At 35.3% G+C, this 19,607-nt stretch overlaps 1 protein-coding gene across 6 annotated transcripts in view; it reads right to left on the reverse strand.

Annotated features, from left to right (window-relative positions):
* Nucleotides 1-19,607, reverse strand: part of MKLN1 (muskelin 1) — a 396,930-nt gene that overhangs the window by 57,605 nt on the left and 319,718 nt on the right. For all 6 annotated transcript variants that reach the window (XR_007723900.1, XM_050782495.1, XM_050782494.1 and 3 more), the window contains 3 exons: nucleotides 14,232-14,444; nucleotides 8,366-8,587; nucleotides 4,205-4,334 (listed from right to left, as the gene is read on the reverse strand). Coding sequence is in view for 5 of the 6 variants with exons in the window: in XM_050782495.1 (XP_050638452.1) it covers nucleotides 4,205-4,334; nucleotides 8,366-8,587; nucleotides 14,232-14,444 (565 nt within the window). In the remaining variant the exon portion in view is untranslated. The remainder of the gene's footprint in view (nucleotides 1-4,204; nucleotides 4,335-8,365; nucleotides 8,588-14,231; nucleotides 14,445-19,607) is intronic.

A 19,607-nucleotide genomic window follows, 5' to 3' on the forward strand; every position in this document is an offset into this window, starting at 1 on the left:
GATAGATGGTCTTATGATCAACTGGTCCAATCCCCTCATTTTCAGATGAATAATCAGGTTCAGAGAAGTTATGTAATTTTTCTAGAACTGCAGAGGGCTGAGTGGCAGACCCAGACAAAGAGAGACCAAGTCTTCCGATTCTCAATTTGCTATTCTTTCAATTGTACCAATCTGCTACGACGGTTAGAACAGGATGGAATAAAAAATGGCAGATGTGGGAAAACAGAGTGGACAGAATTTAAAGATCAAAACAGCTAAATACATAACTACTAAAGAACAAGGATCAGGTTATAAGAGCTCAGTATTACCAATACTTGACTTAGCATTTGACAAATGAAGAAGGTTCAATATATGTTTCTTACTTGAATGAATATGAACAGGAGAAAGCACTCTTACTATAGCAGACTGAGTTTCTATAGCAAACTACAAAACTCTGGTGGTGTGACAGATCATCTTCTACACATACGTTTCAATTAGTGTTAAATACAGAGCTTACATATGGGGAATCTGCTAAACCCCTTGTGTTCACAGTCTTATTGCCAAAAGTTTCTCAGAAATAAACTCAAATTTTAGATATGCTGAATTCTGATGTAATTATGTATGTGTTAGACACAATGCTAATAAATCCCTTAAAGCAGCTGCCAATCCATTGATTTAAATTATAATTTTCTTCTGCGGAGAGCATAAAATTGTTACGCTGTAGTTTAAAAATAGGAATTAAAGTTGCTTCAGATCTTTAGATGTTAAATCTAAGATGGTACATTTAGATAATTATAAAGAGCAACAATTTAAGATTTTATAGTATCTGACAATACAGAATTACATAAACAGCAGTAATTTTACTATTAGCTATACCATCTCGGTGATCTCAATAGTTCAAACAAATTTATTCTATGAGCTCAAACAATCCCATTTGATACTCACATTGTAAATACAATTTTAATCAAATAAGCCACATTACTGAATCACAGATAAACACAGTAATTATATGTTAAGTCCATCTCAAATTACAGTAATTAACTGGAGTAAAAAAATCTTTAGAACAACAGTTAACAAACAACAGAATGATTAATAAGCTACAGAGCATCTACATAATGGATAAAATTGGTGTTTTCTAAGAATATTTTAAAATGTGGGAATTTAAATAGTATTCCACCTTCTTAAAAGTACTTTTCATGGCTTAGAATAATCTAGTAAGAGAGAAAAAAATGTACTTTTTAAAAGTGAGGTAAAAGTAATTCTATGGGAGGGCAATATAATATACCATGGTTCTGATGTGAGGTTTTTTGAACAGTCTAACTTAGTTCAGTAAAACACTTTTAGGAGATCTAGAGTACTGAAACCACTGAATGCTCTTTAAGAAATCGTGAACAAAGTCTTGTCTATTTCAGCTGATGTTTGTACAGGTTTTGAAAAGCACAGTCAAGATTTTATACAGCCAGATGAATACCTAGAATTGTGTTAACAAGGATGGCTAGAGCCACATGTTTTTAAATTTCTAACCTGGGCTTAAGGCATTAGAGAATTTTGGGAGACAACAATCTACAAGCTAAGATCTGAGAGGTAAGCAGTACAAGTTAGCTAGATTTTGGAGGTGAGAGGAAAGTGATTCAGGTAGGAGGAATAGCATGGGCAAGTATCAAAGGCAAGTAAAACACACTATCTATAAAGATTTAATATTCGGTGGTCGTGAAACAGAGAGTTGGTGGCAAGAAGTGTACAGATACGAAGTACAGGACTGCAGAACTGAACTGGGGCACATCATAAAAGAGTCTGTGAATTACGTTAAGTTTAGACTTAATCCTGAGGGCAGGGAGAAACAAGATTTAAAGTGAGGAAGAACACCCATCAGGTTTATATTTTTAAAAATATGTTCTTTTCTTCATTAGCACTAATCTAAAGGTAAGGTTGTCACTTTATTTTTCCTCTCCATGTACAACTGTAACTCCATGAAGATAGGGCCCTCATTCACAGTTGTACTCCTAGTGCGTAGCTTATTGTCTGGCACACAGTAGGTGACCAAAAAATATCTGCTGTATAAATGTTAAGGCATATGGTTCTATTCTTTACTGGTAACACAGAATAGCTGTATTCTGCTTGCAGTGTGGAGAATGGGTTGCAGGGAGGGTACACAGGGAGAGGAAGTCTAGAGACAGAGGCCAAATAGGTGATGTTAGCCCAAACTAGTTCCTAGTGAAGCAGCAATGGGAATAGAGAGATGAGGCAAAATTGGCATGATTTGATGTTAACTGGCTAGATTAGTGAACCTGAGGGTAGCACTAACATCTTTTTGTGAAAATTAAGGCACCCAACAGTAACACCAACCAAAACTAGAGGGTTAACCCATCTCTACTCCTAGAGCAGCCATGAACGGAGACAGTATTTTCCTTAAAATCTAATTTGGGCCATTTACAAATGTGGAAGCAAAAGCTGAGACATTAGGTAACTTGCCTAAGATTAACTAAGGACTGAAATAGACTCTGGAGAGCCAGAACAGTGGTTCTCAATCCCAGCTGCATATTAGAATCCTCGAGGAGAGAGAAAGTTGGGGGAGAAGTAAGAGGGACATGGGAAAACGAATGGAAAGGAGGGAAAAGAAAGAAAGTGAGAGAGGCAGAGATGGAGGGTGGGGACAGAAAAAAAGAGAATAATTTCCATTTCACTCTAATATGCTAACAGAGCCACTGAGGTTCCTCAATTCCAAGTATAACTGCAACAGTTTTAGGTGGGAAATTTTTCGAAGTAATTCTAACCAGATGCTCAACCCCTGCCATAAAAATCCTCAGTCAACAAGCCTTTGAACTAATGCAACTCACAGGAATATTGTCAAAATTAACCACTTGGAAAATGTACACCTAGACAAAGAAGTGGTATTTTCAAAACTTAAATCAGATCAAGACACTGATATTAAACCTTTGAATTATCTCCTATTTTATTCGGAAAAAAAAAATCCAAACTCCTTGCATTTGTAACAAGGCACTAAATACTGCGACTCTTATCTCTGTAGCTCTAACCTAGTTTCATACCAACTTTCCCCATCCTCAATTCATACCAGTCCCACTATTTCCGAACACCCCAGGTTCCTTACTGCTTTGGAAACTCTGTACTTGTTCTTCTCTCGGTTCTTCACATGGTTCTTCCTAATTCTCTACTTTTCATCTTAAATCTTAAAGATTACCTCCTCAGAGGTGGTTTCCCAATCTACTCTGTCTAAATGAGACCTCCCCTGTTACTCATTATCAAAACATCCAGTGTATTTTCTTCATAGTACTTAGAACACAACTGCAGGTCTCTCTCCACTAGAATGTGAGTCCTCTGAGGGAAAGGATCCTCCAGGTCTAGATGAATCCCAAGTGCCTAAAATAATATTGGGCCTACAGAAGACAATGAACAATGTCTGTGAAACAGGTGCTTTTATCCACATTTTGCAAATGAGTCATTAATAAAAAACACCAATTTATAAGCAACAGTTAAAAAGAAAAGCTGATCAAATTTCTCACCCTATTGTTCAAATTAGCATTTTAAACCATTGCACCTTAATCAAAGTCACTCTTTTATGTACAATAATCACAGGCAAAGCAACTACTATGCAGGGTAACTGTAAATGATCAAAACAGGACACTTTTGAAAATGAATGGCGCACTATTAATAATTATGCCAGGGCAATATGCATAATCTAAGCAAACCAGCCATTCCATTACTAATAACCTCTTGGATGCTGAGTTTTTAAATTTACAAGGTGTTACCAATCCCATGAAGTTCCCCGCTTAAGACACACACCCTACTATGCTAGTGCCTAATATAAAGATCACTACAGTGAAAACAGAAGACGAAAAAAATTAGCAAACATAGAATAAAAACATAGAATAAAAAGTTTTTAAGCTATTGATTCTTGCAACCCGCCCCCCAATCGAAGGATTTCCTTCGAGCAGAGAGTATGTGAATTTCTAAATGAATTGTTTGTGTGTGTGCTTGTTGAGGGTTGGGGGGCGGGTTGCAAGAATCAATAGCTTAAAAACTTTATACATATTTAAAAACAGATAGAACTGAATAAGCTGATAGAATTTTCTTTCTCTTACTCAGAATTACTCAATTAAGGAAATAAAGAAAGGGTGAAAAATGATTAGAAAGAAAAGAGAATGAATTGTAGTTTTCTACCTAAAGTAATTAAGACATGAGAGAAGAAATCACTCAATGCCCTTACCCATCCCAGAGTCTTTCTTGGTGCCATCTGATATTATGTCTACATGATCAGAGTCCACATCATAACTAAAGAAATCATTCAAATAGGTCTTTGATCGCTGGCCACCAAATACATATAAGCAACGATTTTTCTGAAAAAGAAGAAAAAAAAGAAGAAAGGAGAAACTTGTCACTTCCATGAAGAACTCAGAATGAGCCTTTAAAAACTTAAACCTCTACAAAAGTAATTTTACAATAGATCCCAATGGAGCTGGAATAAAAGGGAAAGAGGAAGCTCTCTACATATTGCTAAAAGGTGATCTCTAGGACATCCTGTTAAAGAAGAAAAGCAAGGTGCAGAATGATATATTCAGGTTCCTTCTTCCTTTGTGTAGGAATGGAGAAGGAGGAACATCTGTGTATGAGACAAAAAGAGAGGGAGAGAGGGAAAGAGAAAGCGAGAGAGGGGAAAAGTGAGAGAGACAGCACGCGAGCGAGAGCAGATATTTTTTCTTTTTTTCAAAAACGAAGGATAAACCAAAACCTAATAAAGACAGTTACCTATAGTGGCAGGAACAGAGCAGGAAGACCTCTCCAAAAATACCTTGACATATGGTTTTGACTTTAGAACCATGTATATGCTTTTATTTAATTAGAAGACAAAATTAACTAAAAAAAGAAAATCTAAAATTTGGGCAAAAAAAATCCAACAACAAATAAACCTATCTGTATATAAAGATATACTCACACAGAGAAGTAGTATTTCTAGTGATTTTAATACATACATTTTGACTACCCATCCCTAGAAGTCTAAATCCTAAACAGAAAAATAACCAGAAACCAACATTAAACAGCACTCAGTGATTCTGTTGTTAGCTTTTTTACTGTGAAAGCTATTATAGACAGACAAAGCAAGTAATGTTATGAAGCAGTATTTTAACCTTAAAAGACACAAAAATAGGTCAGGCATGGTGGCTCACACCTGTAGTCCTAGCATTTGGGCAGACCAAGGTGGGATGATTGCTTGAGACCAGCCTGGGTAACATAGCCAGGCCCTGTCTCTACTTCTTCTACTTCTTCTACTTCTTCTACTTCTTCTACTACTTCTACTTCTTCTACTTCTTCTACTTCTTCTACTTCTACTACTACTACTACTACTACTACTACTACTACTACAACAAACCCAGGTGTGGTGGTACACACCTATAGTTTTAGCTACTTGGGAGGCTAAGGTGAGAGGATCATTTGAGCCCTGACACTCAAGGCTGTAGTGAGCTATGATCTGCACTCCAGCCAGGGTGGCAGAGCAAGACCCTATCTCTAAAAAAAAGAAAAGCTATAAGTTACAAAATAGAAGACATTAAGATAAAAAATATTTTATTTGAATTAGACAAATCAGTATGAACTCACGATTTAATTTTTCTCTTACAAAAAAAGATACATAAATATGTGGTGGTGGTGGTGTGGGGGTGCTCCTACTAGCCAAAGAGAAAAATTTGAGCATCAAGAAAGTGGCCGGGTACAGTGGCTCAGGCCTGTAATCCCAGCACTTTAGGAGGCAGAGGCAGGTGGATCACCTGAGGTCAGGAGTTCGAGACCAGCCTGGCCAACATGGTGAAACTCTGTCTCTACTAAATACAAAAAATTAGCTGGGCGTGGTGGTGCATGCCTGTAATCCCAGCTACTTGGGAGGCTGAGGCAGAAGAATCACTTGAAATTAGGAGGCAGAGGTTGCAGTGAGCCAAGACTACACCATTGCACTCCAGCCTGGGCAACAAAAACAAAACTCTGTCTCAAAATAAAAGAAGAAGAATGACAGCACTGGATAGAAACACATCAAATATGTAAAATACTTAATAATAAAATTTCTGTACACTTATCATTGGTTAGCTTTGGAGCCTCAAAGTTAACTCATTAATATGAAAAACAATAAAGGAAAACAATCAAACATTTATACTGCCTATTCAGTATGCTTTACATTTCAGGGTAACCAAAAGGTTAATGAGAGGAAGTTTTTTTTTTCTCCCGCCATAATAGGAGAATCACACACTTAATAAATGCAGAGGAAATGACATCATTAGAAAAATCACCATCTTACACATCCTAACGAAATTTAGGCAACGAAAGGCTACAAAAACCATTAGGCACAAGTTTGAAAGAAAACTTTATAATTGATCAGTCAGGCTAATAACACCCAACCTATTAACATCATCGAAAGCATGACAACCAGTTATTAAATGCTTCTTTATATTTTGCAATCAGAGTGTCTATAAAGTATTCTTGCACATTCTCCCTGGCCCCCAAAAAAGACAGTGAATCTAAAATCAAGCCTCTGAGTGCAATGACCAGTTTATAGGAAATATGAAAGAGGAACACATTAAATTACACTACGAAGATAAAATCAAAATCAAAACTGGAAATATGGGAGATTCTAGAGCACAAATGTCTCGCTTAGTGGGTTGTGTGTGTGGGGGAGAATAGGGAATAGGAGGAAAGAATACTATTACAATTTTTTAAAAAATGTATGAGACATAACAACCAAATGCAAAATACCTTTTTTGAATCTTGACTTAAACAAACCAACCAAGTAAAGATATTTTTCAGTATATTAGAAAAAAAGAACACAGATAGAATATTAAATGATAATAAAGAATTGCTTTTATTTTGGTTGATAATGATACTACAATTATGTTTTCTTTCTTTTTTTTTTTTTTTTTTAAGAGAGAGAGTCTTGCTATATTGCCCAGGCTGCAGCACAGTGGCTATCACAGGAGCGATCACACTATTGATCAGCATGGGAGTTTTGACCTGTTCTGTTTCTGACCTAGCCAATTAACCTCTACTTAAGCAACCTGGTGGTCCTTCGGTCTGGGAGGTAACCATACTGATGCCAAACTTAGTATGAACAACTGATCAAGCACAGTGCAATGTGGCCCAGAACTGGGCTCCAGCAATCCTCAGCCTCCTGGGTAGCTGGGACCACAGGTGTGTACCAACACACCCAACTGTAATTATGTTTTTAAAAAGCCCTTATCTGTTACAATTATACACTATAGTAGTATTTACAAGTATGATGATACAGTATCTGGGATCTGCTTTAAAATACTACAGCAGGTGCTGTAACAAGAAAGGAATAATAAAAATTTTAAAAATACTCCAGCACAGTAAAATTTAAGAATAAACTTAAAAATCAAAGAAACATCAAGAAAATGAATGAAATTAAAGTGGAATAGCTGTATGAAAAATGAGCAGATTATTGATGACTGCTGAAACTAACAAATGAGCACACAAAAATGTATTATTAATTATATTATCCTCTCCATTTTGTACAGAGAAAAACATGTTTAAAATACATGTTAAAGAACATGTTTAAAATATTCCATGATATTGTTTTAAAGCTATGTTCACAGAAAGAAGACCAAGATTTCATTAAAACATCTGAAAAGGTTAAAAAAAAACTCTGTATGTTGGTTTTGCTGATACATTTATTATTATTATTATTATTGAGACAGAATCTTGCTCTGTCACCCAGGCTAGAGTGCAATGGCATGATCTTGGCTCACTGCTGCAGCTTTTGCCTTCTGGGTTCAAGCCATTCTCCCACCTCAGCCTCCCAAGTAGCTGGGACTACAGGCACAGATCACCATGCCAGGCTAATTTTTGTATTTTTACTAGAGATGAGGTTTCGCCATGTTGGCCAGGCTGGTCTCGAACTTCTGGCCTCAAGTAATCCACTGTGCCTGACCATTGCTGATACATGTAAATTCTAATTCTATAAAATCAAATCTTAAATTCTTTGTACTTAATGGAGAATAGCAGAAGGGAAAAAAAGAGAGAAAGAAATTGTCCTTCTAATTACTAAGAGAAATTAGTAAGTGGAAAGACCTAAGAAAGGAACAAAGCTACAAAATCGATTTAAGCAGTGAAATTAGTCGTGAGATTGCCTAGATTAGTAGTCAGGTAATAACTACTTAGGAATTACCAGGCTGATGGGAAGAGTCTCACAATTAGCCAACAGTTCACTGTTAAAGAAGTTTTGTCTTTCTCTGTCATTGCTACACTAATAATTTATTCCTAAGGAAAGGTTTTTATCACTTCCTGGAGAATTAGATTTCACCACTTCTTTTCCTATCTAGGTATACATGATAAAATAACATTTACGCAATGTACGGAATATTCTTACTGAGTGGAATAGCATGCAGTGTCCTATTCGAGACTGGATGTCCTCAGGCCCAGCATTACAGGAGTCCTCTCGAAGAAGTTTCCAGGTTTGACATTGACAGTTGAAAGCAAATAAGCCACTGAATTGTGGTTCACTGGCTCTGCTGTCATCTACGCTGCCATTACAAGTCAAAATTCTACCACCAAAAGTGTAGATCATATGTTTTTCTGAGTCCATACACATCTATCAGAACAAGGCAACAGATTGAATAGTTTTAGTTTGTTCCTGTCATATGTGCTAAAACAAAACCAACATGTACAGTTTTACATTCTCAAAAAAAACTAAACTTTGTCCCTAATGACACTAAATACCACCCGATTATCATATGCAAGTTTCTAAATACTTTTTCAAGTTGCCATTTTTCCCAGTGAGAGTAAAAACATGTTGGGATAAAGAGCTTTCTGCTTTCTTGAAACTGCATAATTTTTACCAAAATCAACCAATGATACATGAGGTGTAGATTTATACGTAAGAGTGAATACTTATCATATTTCGGGTGAATAGTGATCATACTCTCCTTATTAAAATTCCCTTTCATTCTAGGCAAGCATCCTATTAATATTACTACCATTTATTAAGCGATCAGATATGCAAATAAGAGTGGTACAGCTAAATTCATCTCTCTGCATTTATTTTTATAAAACCCTTCAAATTATGTTACAAAACAGTAGAACAAACAAAAAGACATTTACAACAATCAAGTCTCCAGACTGACTTCTACAGAGTAAAGAACTCTATCTGCTTTTAACATAGCACTATTAATTTTCTTTGAATTAAGCTATACACTTCATGTTTAAAAGTCAAGCTTTATTCTTCCATTCTTCCAACTCAAGATTGTAGCTTTTCTCGATCTCCTGACCTCATGATCCACCCGTCTCGGCCTCCCAAAGTGCTGGGATTACAGGCTTGAGCCACCGCGCCCGGCAAGATTGTAGCTTTTCATAAAAATGTATGAGAAAACAGCCATTTGTCATGAGACAATAAGAATCAAATTCTGTTTCAAATAATACATAAATCCAAGTTGGGAATTAGCTGTTAAACGTAAGTGGCGTTTATATAAAGAATAAATTGTGTACACAAAACATCTATGTTTTGCTAAAAAAAAAAAAAAACTAAACATTTGATATTCAATTCTCCTACCAAATTACTTCTGCTACTTATGTATTTTTGTATTTTTTTTTAATAAAAGGCTATTTTCATATATATGTGTGTGTGTGTGTGTGTGTGTGTGTGTGTGTGTGTGTGTATATATATATATATTTTTTTTTTTTTTTTCCTCCCCGAGACAGAGTTTCACTCTTGTTGCCCAGGCTAGAGTGCAACAGTATGAGCTCAGCTCACCGCAACCTCTGCCTCCCAGGTTCAAGCAATTCTCCTGCCTCAGCCTCCTGGGTAGCTGGGATTACCCGCATATGCCACCATGCCAGGATAATACTGTATTTTTAGTAGAGACGGTGTTACTCCATTTGGTCAGGCTGGTCTTGAACTCCCAACCTCAGGTGATCCGCCCGCCTCGGCCTCCCAAAGTTCTGGGATTACAGGCATGAGCTACCATGCCTGGCTATTTTCATAATTTTAAAGGTATTAAAAAATTGAGGTTATTATTATTAAAAAGAAAAGATTCTAACATCTCCTAATTTTTATCTACCACTAAAAAGATCTACCTCATTAGCCATTTCCTAGGTTTCTCAAAGACTTCTATAAATTAAGATGAAAATCTATTCCCTAAGGGTGAAATCTTGGTAAATATGGTGGAAAAACAAAGATGTCTGGCCTACCACAGAAAGTATTCCTATTTTTTAAATGATCATATAGTTAAAATCAGCACATTGCTGAAGACAACTCAGTTTGGCTCCATCCAACTACTGCCTCCGTTGAGGGCTCCATTGGAGCTGGGTCACATTTCCCTTGCTGAAGTACTTCAGACTCAATCACTCCAAATATCTGGGAACTATGCTGAAAATCTTTAGGGACTCACATTAAATGAGTTTATTTCCATTTTTTATTAACTCACAGATTCATACTAATGGCCAATCTTTGTTACCAACCCCCTACCTTTCTACTTCGTATGGCTACAAAGAGAGTTTCTTTCTTTTTGAGGATATTCAAGCTTAATTTTGATGTGGCTTACTCTCATTTGTTTGCAGGGCTGAAGTATAAACATCCTTATCTTGGTAGTTCTTCCTAGGACACCAGTCTAAACCAAGAAACCTTTTAATATTTGATTTCCACTCTTTTGATTTGTCATTTTTACTCTCCAAAAAAATTTCTGAAAAGCTAGTAACTTATTAAACTCTGTATGATAATGTCTTTTCCATCAAAGACTTAAAAAAATCTTTAAAGCCAAAAGTTTAAAGACTATTCATTTATTATGTCAGGGGTTAGATATCTAATTTTTAAAATCAAACAAATAGTGGATAACCACTTATTTTCCTGGGAAAAATTATTTTTTGAATCTGAAAATGACTTTATTTTACCCTATCACAGGAATACAAGATTGGTAAGGGTTTGGCTGGGTTCAAAATAATCGTCTCCTCACAAAATTTGAAGATACTGCTATAAAGCCTTCTAGGTATCCAGTGTTACCCAACCTACCACTTTCCCTTCTACAAACCTCCAAAAATGCCTCATGACCCAGTGAGAATATCAATGAGCTGAGATCTTCAATTCTTCAACTGAAGTTTTTCCTGCTACTTCTTGGCTAGCTCACTTTCCATTTTCTAGTAATTTCCACAAAAAGTGATTACACTTGAAGGACAGTTTGGCTAGATATAAAATTCTTGGCTCACACTGTCTTTTCTTGAATGTCTTCTAGATGTTGCTCTATTATCTCCTGGCACTGAAAGGAGATGTAGAGAAATCTGATACCGGTCTCATTTTAGTTCTCTTATAGGTGACTTGATCATTTTGTCTACTTGCTATAAAATGATCTCTTATCTTTTATAGTCAATGTTATTAATATATGTCTTAGAGTTAAGTATTTGGGTCAACTTTTTCTGAATATAGTATGCCCATTTGATATGTGGAGTAAAATCTTTCTTCAGGAAAATGTTCTTGAATTCAATTGATAAATATTTGTTTTTTCCATGGTTTTGGTTTTCTTCTTTAAAGTCTCCAATTACATATATGTTGGCTCTTCTCTGCCTACCTTCCCCGGTTAATCATTTTTACCTCTTTGTTTTATCTTATTCCTATGCTGTATGATCATTACCTATCCTTCTTTACACTCTTTGTAGATAAGTCTTCATTTCTGAAAGGGGCAATATACCGGGATATAACTTTCATTTACTGTTATTTTTCTTTTTATTGTTTTTCTTTAGAATGTCTCTCTAAAGCTTTATTTACTGCTTTTTAGTTTTTCATATATAATTGAGTTGAATTTTCCTGGACCAGATGACTTTACAGAGGATTTCTGTGGAAGGTGGATATTCTTGCTCAAGAACTCCTTCCTCTGTTGCTATTGAACTGAATGATTCCTTCAAAATATGGCACTTCTGGTGAAGCCATATCTTCTCTAATTTTATGAATCTCATCTGGCTTACAGGGTTGATCTCAAGCTTTGAGCTCCCCAAATTTCTTACTGGCCATTGCAAAAGGAGCCATCATTCCCACTATGTTTCCTTCACTTTTACAAAATAGTGCTTTCTGACATATATCACCTCTGGATCTTTCTGGGTACTTTACACATGTTAATTCACTGATTCTTCCAGTGGCTGCCCTGGGTGCAATCTGTGCCCTGTCCCTGACACTTCTCACTATGATATACAACTGCTAGGCTCCCTCTGCTTTCCCAGGCCTCCCTATTATACTGTTGTGAAAAGTTCTGAATATTTCAGTTGTTTTTGGATAAACTTACAAGGCACTGGGAGTTGTAGGTTTACTCTGGCTCTTGATTTTGCTGAGAGAGAGAGTGTGTGTGTGTTTAAATCTTTTTGCTTGATTACTATTATTCCTGGAAAACCACACAAAGCAGTATCAAGGAAAGCTTGAGAACTAAACTGCCACTATGTTCTTAAGAAATCCAGAAGTCTTTAAATTTTATTTTTTAAATATGTTAAAATTAAAAATGGCAAATACCTTTTAGGCATGTTTGTATCGTATAGCTTTCTCATATTTTTATCAAATTTGAACATTAAGTATTAAATCCTAAATTGTCATGAACACCACAAGCTATTTTTGGAGTGTCATAAACACTACAAGTATAAGTTCTAACTTATAGCTTTATTTGTATGAAATAGAATAGCAAAATGCAGGAGCATACAGATACTTGCTCACTATTACAGGGCTAGTTGTTGGCTGAATGAGTACTGAAATCCTTATTTCTTCACCCCCAGTGTTCTGCTGTACCACCTAATCAGTTGAAAACCATGCATTATTTAATAGCACCCAGCTTCCAAGAAACATCCTATTTTATAAAATCAAGAGAAACAAAGGCCACACCCAAGAACTCTCTACGTGCTACTTCTAAGCTATTCTTTTTTTCAATCTGTTAAAAAAAAAAAAAAAAAAAAGGACATCAGCATCTTTTGTAAAAGAAATACATAACCATTTGGGAACAAGAGAAGAAATTGTTCCCTAACAATATTATCTGCTGATATTTCTAAAAAATCAGAACCAGCCTAACTTTTCTTGGCATGCTTATTTTCCACATGAAGAACATTGAGGGTGTCAGCGGGGATGTGCATAGCTTTGTGGAGCTCAGTTAAATAGAGCCAACAGAAGTTCCAAATTTCAGCTGGGGAGTATTTCTAAGAATACTGGTGTTGATTTTCTACCTACCACTTAACTTGATAGGCATAACTCACTCTTCCTCTCCTTACCACTCTCCTATAACAATTATATGTTAATAGAAATATGGCAATAGGATAGTTTAAAAGCAAAGAATTAACAAAAATCTATAAAGACACAATAAACAAAGACCCTGGGTTCTGACTCCTAGATAAGATTTTAGGTCTCACCTAGGTTTTGTCATAATTCTAGTACCACCTCCCATTTCCCGAATACTAGATAATTTATGTTCATCAACACAGAGTTATAGATTTTTAAAGTCTTTTTCTCCTCAATACATAAAAAAAAAAAAAAAAAAAAAAAAAAAACTTGGGATGTGGGTTGAGCCAGGTAAAAACTTGCTTATAGAATTCAAAATGGTTACTGTCTTTTTTGACCTACATTGACTTTGTATGGAATAAGTATTCAAAGACAGGTAACAATGATAATGACAATGATGGGGCTAATGAGAGCTACATGTATATTAATATTAAAATGGCTTACAATGAGGCTATGTTCAGTCTTCTAGTCAACAACATTATTGTATAATTTCTAGTGGTGCTGAGTTTAATTTAGTATGTCAAATTCCTCTCCAGGTTCATAAAATTTTGTGACTATAAACAAAACAAAATATATTTCACTCTAACTGGAAGAAAAGCTCTAGATTTCATCTAGTTCATTATAAAGTGATTTTCCATTTCTTACAGGAATGTAGAGTAAGAAATATAATTAAAAGGGTAATTTGTTATTGTTATGATTTATGCATATGCATTATAAAACTAAATGTGTTTTTCCTAATATTACTCCATCTGCTCTCTAAAGTTTCTATAAATCAACAATCTATGTCCTGAGATTTTTGTATTTTGCCCTGAAACAAACAAGAGAAAAAAATTTAAAGAATAACTTTATACCTACTGAAACAACAATTATTATTATCTGTCATAGGTATTTGTCATGGAAGCACTACTAGACAACTCAGCATAACATCTAACATAAACTCTAATTGCAAGAATCACTAAGCACTGATTAATTCCATCATATATTTAACTGTGCATCAAACCTGATGATCAAACACCAATTTCGGCCCTCCATCAGCAGCAGTATCCTCACTTAGTAACATCCACGTGTTTGTATCAATGTCATAACGATAGAAGTCACTTTTCAGAGATTTGCTATTCCTCACAGAGGAATCCAAATAACGCCCCAATGTGTAGATCTGCCTCCGTTGAATGTCAATGCACATTTTATGACATGATCTGGCACTAGGACCATTCTGTAGAGAGAGAGAAAATGAATAAACAAATAAACAAATGAAAGAGAAAAAACAATCAAAGAACAAATAAAAGACAAATTAAATGCCCTTTTTATTACCTTTCATTAAAAGGTTTCTCAGAGACTCACATCAAGTCAACCAATATGAGTCCAACACTAGGCTTAACTCTCTAAAGAAAAGCAAAAGCAGTAAGCAGTAGGAGACACAAATCTTACCTTAGAAATGCTTAAAATCTACCATGAAAGATGAAATGAACTACACTGCAGCTTATGGCATTCTGTTGATAACATCTATATGGTTTCTACCATATACTGCACTGTGTTTTAGTCATTTGTGCAGAGTTCAATTCCCTATTACATGACAATCTACTTTAAGACATGTTTGGTCTTTATGAACATTTTTGTATTTCTCATCAGACTCTAGCACAAAAGAGGTACTCCAAGAATATTTAGAATCAGTGAATTTCAAAATTAGAAGAAACATCAATAAAATCTCTAGTTTAATCACTTGGACACAGGGTGGGGAACATTACACACCAGGGACTGTCGGGGGATGGGCAGCAGGAGTAGGGATAGCATTAGGAGAAATACCTAATGTAAAAGATGAGTTGATGGGTACAGCAAACCAACATGGCACATGTATACTCACCTATCAAACCTGCACATTGTGCACATGTACCCTAGAACTTAGAGTATAATAAAAAAGAAATAGAATCTCTAGTTTAGTTTTCTCCTTTTAAAGATGAGAAAATACAACCCTAGCAAGAAAATATAAGACCAGGATGATACCTTTAATATGCTAGTGACAGAAACTAATAAGAATCCAAGTCTATGACTTCTTTATCCATCCTTTGCATTGTAAAATCAATTTTCCTGACTGAATAAACAGCACAGCTACAGTAAATAAATAGGGAATAATATTAAGAATAGTATTTATCAATAAATTAGTTAGCTGGTATCACTTGTATCACAGGACCCGATAAAACATAAAACATACTGTAGTATAATCAAAAGGATTCATGGGGGAGAAAAGAACTTCAACTGCACAGGGTTTAATTAGTTGAAAGGGGGAAAGGAAAGGAAACTAATGTTTGTTAAACAACTCTGAAGTTCTGTTTACACTATTACTGTGTATGTGTGTGTTCCATTTAATCCTTATAACAACCCCGTATGGAAATATTATCACCATTTCACAGAGTCCACCGTCACAAAACTAGGAAGTAAGATAGCAAATCTACGCCCTTGTGTACCACAGCCAAAAACTGGGCTCTTTCACAATTTCAGATTATTTTTTCTAGAAGAGAAACAAAGGCAAAAACATACTTGTTAAAACAGTGTATGCAGTTATGACTGAGATGAAGAGTTCTTGCTGCAGAAATAACAGAATTGATGTATAAAGTGGACATAGGAAGCCTGATGAATGACTGACAGAGGAGACAGTTTATGATCTTGCAGGCAATAAAGAACTACTGGTGGTTTCTAAAGCAAGATACAACACAAAAAGGCAATATTCTAAGAAGAGTAATCTAGCAGTATTAAGTGAAATGAAGGAATATTAGGCAGGAAGAACAGTATTTTGACAATGAAGTTGATGTAAATGTACACTTTAATATTCATACTATTATTTTTAAACTTATTTTAAAATATTTTTGTCAAAGAATATCTTCAGCAAATAAGGTGAAAATTTTATTTAAGAAAGGATTTCCTCCATTAATAATCTCAAAAACAAAGATGAAGTAACATATATCTATGCCATAATGCATAGAGTGTAAAACTTGAAATTTTAATAAGAGAATAATAGAACTTCTTGCTTCAACTAAATAAGCACAAATAATATTAAAATGATGATCAAATTATATGCCAAGAAAAAAGAAATAAAGATAAATCAATAGACTAGAAAACGAAAAAAAAATAGAGAAAATTAACAAAGTTGGTTCTTTGAAAGACTGATAGAATTATAAACCACTGGCAAACTAATTTTTTACAAAAGAGGGAAAATACAAATTGCTAGTACCAGAAACAAAAGCAAGATTAACACTACAGACTTCCTAGAAATGAAAAAAGAGAGAATACTATCAAAAACATAGGTAAAATCTGACAACGCAGATAAAACAGACATAATTCCTTAAAAAACCTAACTTACCAAGATGACACGAGATGAAAGAGGAAAATCTGAAGTAATTACACATACTGAAAAACTGAATTCATTATTGCCCACATATCTACACTGGTAAATTGTATCAAGCACTTAAGGAAAAAACGGTATCAGTTTTAGACAAAATTTTTCAGAAAACGGGGAAAAAGAAAAACTCTACTGTTTATCCACATTCTCTTCCATTCCTAGCTTATTTTATGAGGCCAACATAACACTGAAACCAAATAACAATACTACAAAGGAGAAGGAAGAGAAGGGAAAGGAGGAGGAAGAAATGGGGAAGAGGTGGAGAAATCATTTACAGGTGGCTAGGACCCCTTATGAACAAAGACAAAACCAATCTTTAATGAAATATTACCAAACAGCAGGAGCAGTATATGAAAAGAATATTTTACAACAAAAAGGTGTTTTTATCTCAGGAATGTAAAGTTGATTTTACATCTGAAAATCAATCAGGATAATCTGCCACATTAAATTAATAAAGAAGAAAAAACACAATTATATCAATAAATATGTAAAGGACCATTTGGTAAAATTTATCTATCCATGATCAAAACTCACAGCAAAATAGGAATAGAAAGACTTTCAATCTGATAACAGATGTAAGAAAATGTCAAATTTAATTTTCTTAATGACACACTGAATATTCTCCTGCTTAGCTATGAAACAAGACAGGGATGGCTTTTCTCACTACTTATATTTAACGTTGCTCTGGAAGTTCAAGTCAGTGCAATAAGGAAGGCATTAAAAAATAAAATAAAGGTTGGGCCTGGTGGCTAATGCCTGTAATCCCAGCACTTTGGGAGGCCAAGGCGGGAGGATTCGTTGAGTTCAGGAGTTCAAGACTCCTCTGTACATTCAACATACAGAGACCCTATCTCTATACATAATTTAAAAATTAGCTGGGCATGGAGGCACGCGCCTGTGGTCCCAGCTACTGCGGAGACTGAGGTGGAAGGATTGCTTGAGCCCAGAAGGTCGAGACTGCAGCAAGCCATGATCATGTCACTGCACTCCAGCATGAGCAACAAAGAAAGACTGTCTCAAACAAACAAAAAATAAAATAAAATAAAATAAAGATGGAAAAGAGAACAGAAAGAAGAAAAATGACTGCTTCTTTAAAATACTCTAATAAAAAAAAAAGAAGCTATTAGAAATAAGTAGACTTAACAAAGTGACATGATACGAAGGCAATATTAACAAACCAATTGTATTCCTCTATATTACCAGCCAACAAATGGAAAATAAAAAATTTTAAATTCCATTATAATAGCACAAAAAGCAAAATACACTGATATCAAGTTAACTAAAATATTACAGACCTCTTAAATAGAAAACTTTTAAGAGTGCTGAGAGATAATGAAGACTAAAATAAATGGAGACTAAACCATATTCATGGAGTAGAAAGATTCAGTATCATTAAAACACCAATTTGCAGCTGGGTGCAGGTGCTCATGCCTATAATCTCAGCATTTTGAGAAGCTGATGTGGGTGGATCACCTGAGGTCAGGATTTCGAGACCAGCCTGGCCAACATGGTGAAACCCCACCTCTACTAAGAATACAAAAATCAGCTGGGCAGGTGCCTCTAATCCCAGCTACTCGGGAGGCTGAGGTAGGAGAATCACTTGAACCTGGGAGAAGGATGTTGCAGTGAGCTGAGATCGCATCATTGCACTCCAGCCTAGGCAACAAGAGCAAAACTCTGTCTCAAAAAAAAAAAAAAAAAGGTCAAACAAAATAAAACCCACCAATTTGCTCCAAATTAATATATAATTTACCATATTCCCATCATAATCCCAACAGTTTCAGAAATTGATGATTCTAAAATTTATATATTACCTAACTTCATGAATTACTATAAAGTTACTACTATAAAGCTACAGTAATCAAAGGAGTGTCATACTGGTTAAGAAGAGACCAAAATATAATAGAACAGAATAGAGTCCAAGAAGAGACATATACTTACATGATCAATTGATTTTTGGCCAAGGTGCCAAAGCAAATCAATGAGCCAAGAAGATAGGGAGTAACCAGAAATCTCATACATTGCAGGCAAAGTATAAAATGGTATAACCATTTTGGGAAAAGCTTTAAGTTTCATTAATGGATAAAAGGGTGAGAGTTTGATGAGTAACAGCATATTTTCATAATCTTGAAATGTCTCCCTATAAATTACTTGTTAATTATAAATTAGACAAATCTGGTGGGCATCCCCTTAACCAAGTGATTGAAGCTAGTATCAGATAAACGGACGTAATGTGTCTCCTGATATGATATACTGAGGAGATGCTAATGTGATCTATGGGTTATTCTTGCTAAAAATATATCATCTAAATCCAATCCTAAGAAAACATACAAACCCAGCTGAAGGATATTCTAAAAAATAACTGCCCTGCACTCTTTAAAAATCATCAAAGTCAAGAAAGACAAAGAAGTTTAGAGAACTATTCTAGACTAAAGATGACTAAAGAAGCATGACACCAAAAAGCAATACATGATCATGGTCTAAATTCTGGGCTGGGGTTGCAGAGTGACAAGGGATGCCTATAAAGAACATTACTGGGGCATTATTGGATAATAGTCTATATCTGAATAGGAACTGTGGATTAGATTAAAGCAGCAGTTCTCAGTGTGGTCTGGGGTCTCCAAGGTACTTCAAGGGAGTCTATAAGTCAAAGTTATTTTTACAACAATACTAACAAAAAAAATTTGTCTTTTCACTCTTATTCTCTTATGAGTGTATGTGAACATTTCCGGAGGCTACATGACTTTCCGATACAGCAACTGAATAAAGAAGCATATGAATCCAGATGTCTTTTATTGAGCCAAACATTAAAGAGATTTAGAAAACTATACAAAAATGCCACTTGAGGGCCAGGCACGGTGGCTCACGCCTGTAATCCCAGCACTTTCAGAGGCCGAGGCAGGTGGATTATGAGGTCAAGAGACCGAGACCATCCTGGCCAACATGATGAAACCCCGTCTCTACTAAAAATACAAAAATTAG

Source organism: Macaca thibetana, chromosome 3 (assembly GCF_024542745.1).
Source record: "Macaca thibetana thibetana isolate TM-01 chromosome 3, ASM2454274v1, whole genome shotgun sequence".
NCBI lineage: Eukaryota > Metazoa > Chordata > Mammalia > Primates > Cercopithecidae > Macaca > Macaca thibetana.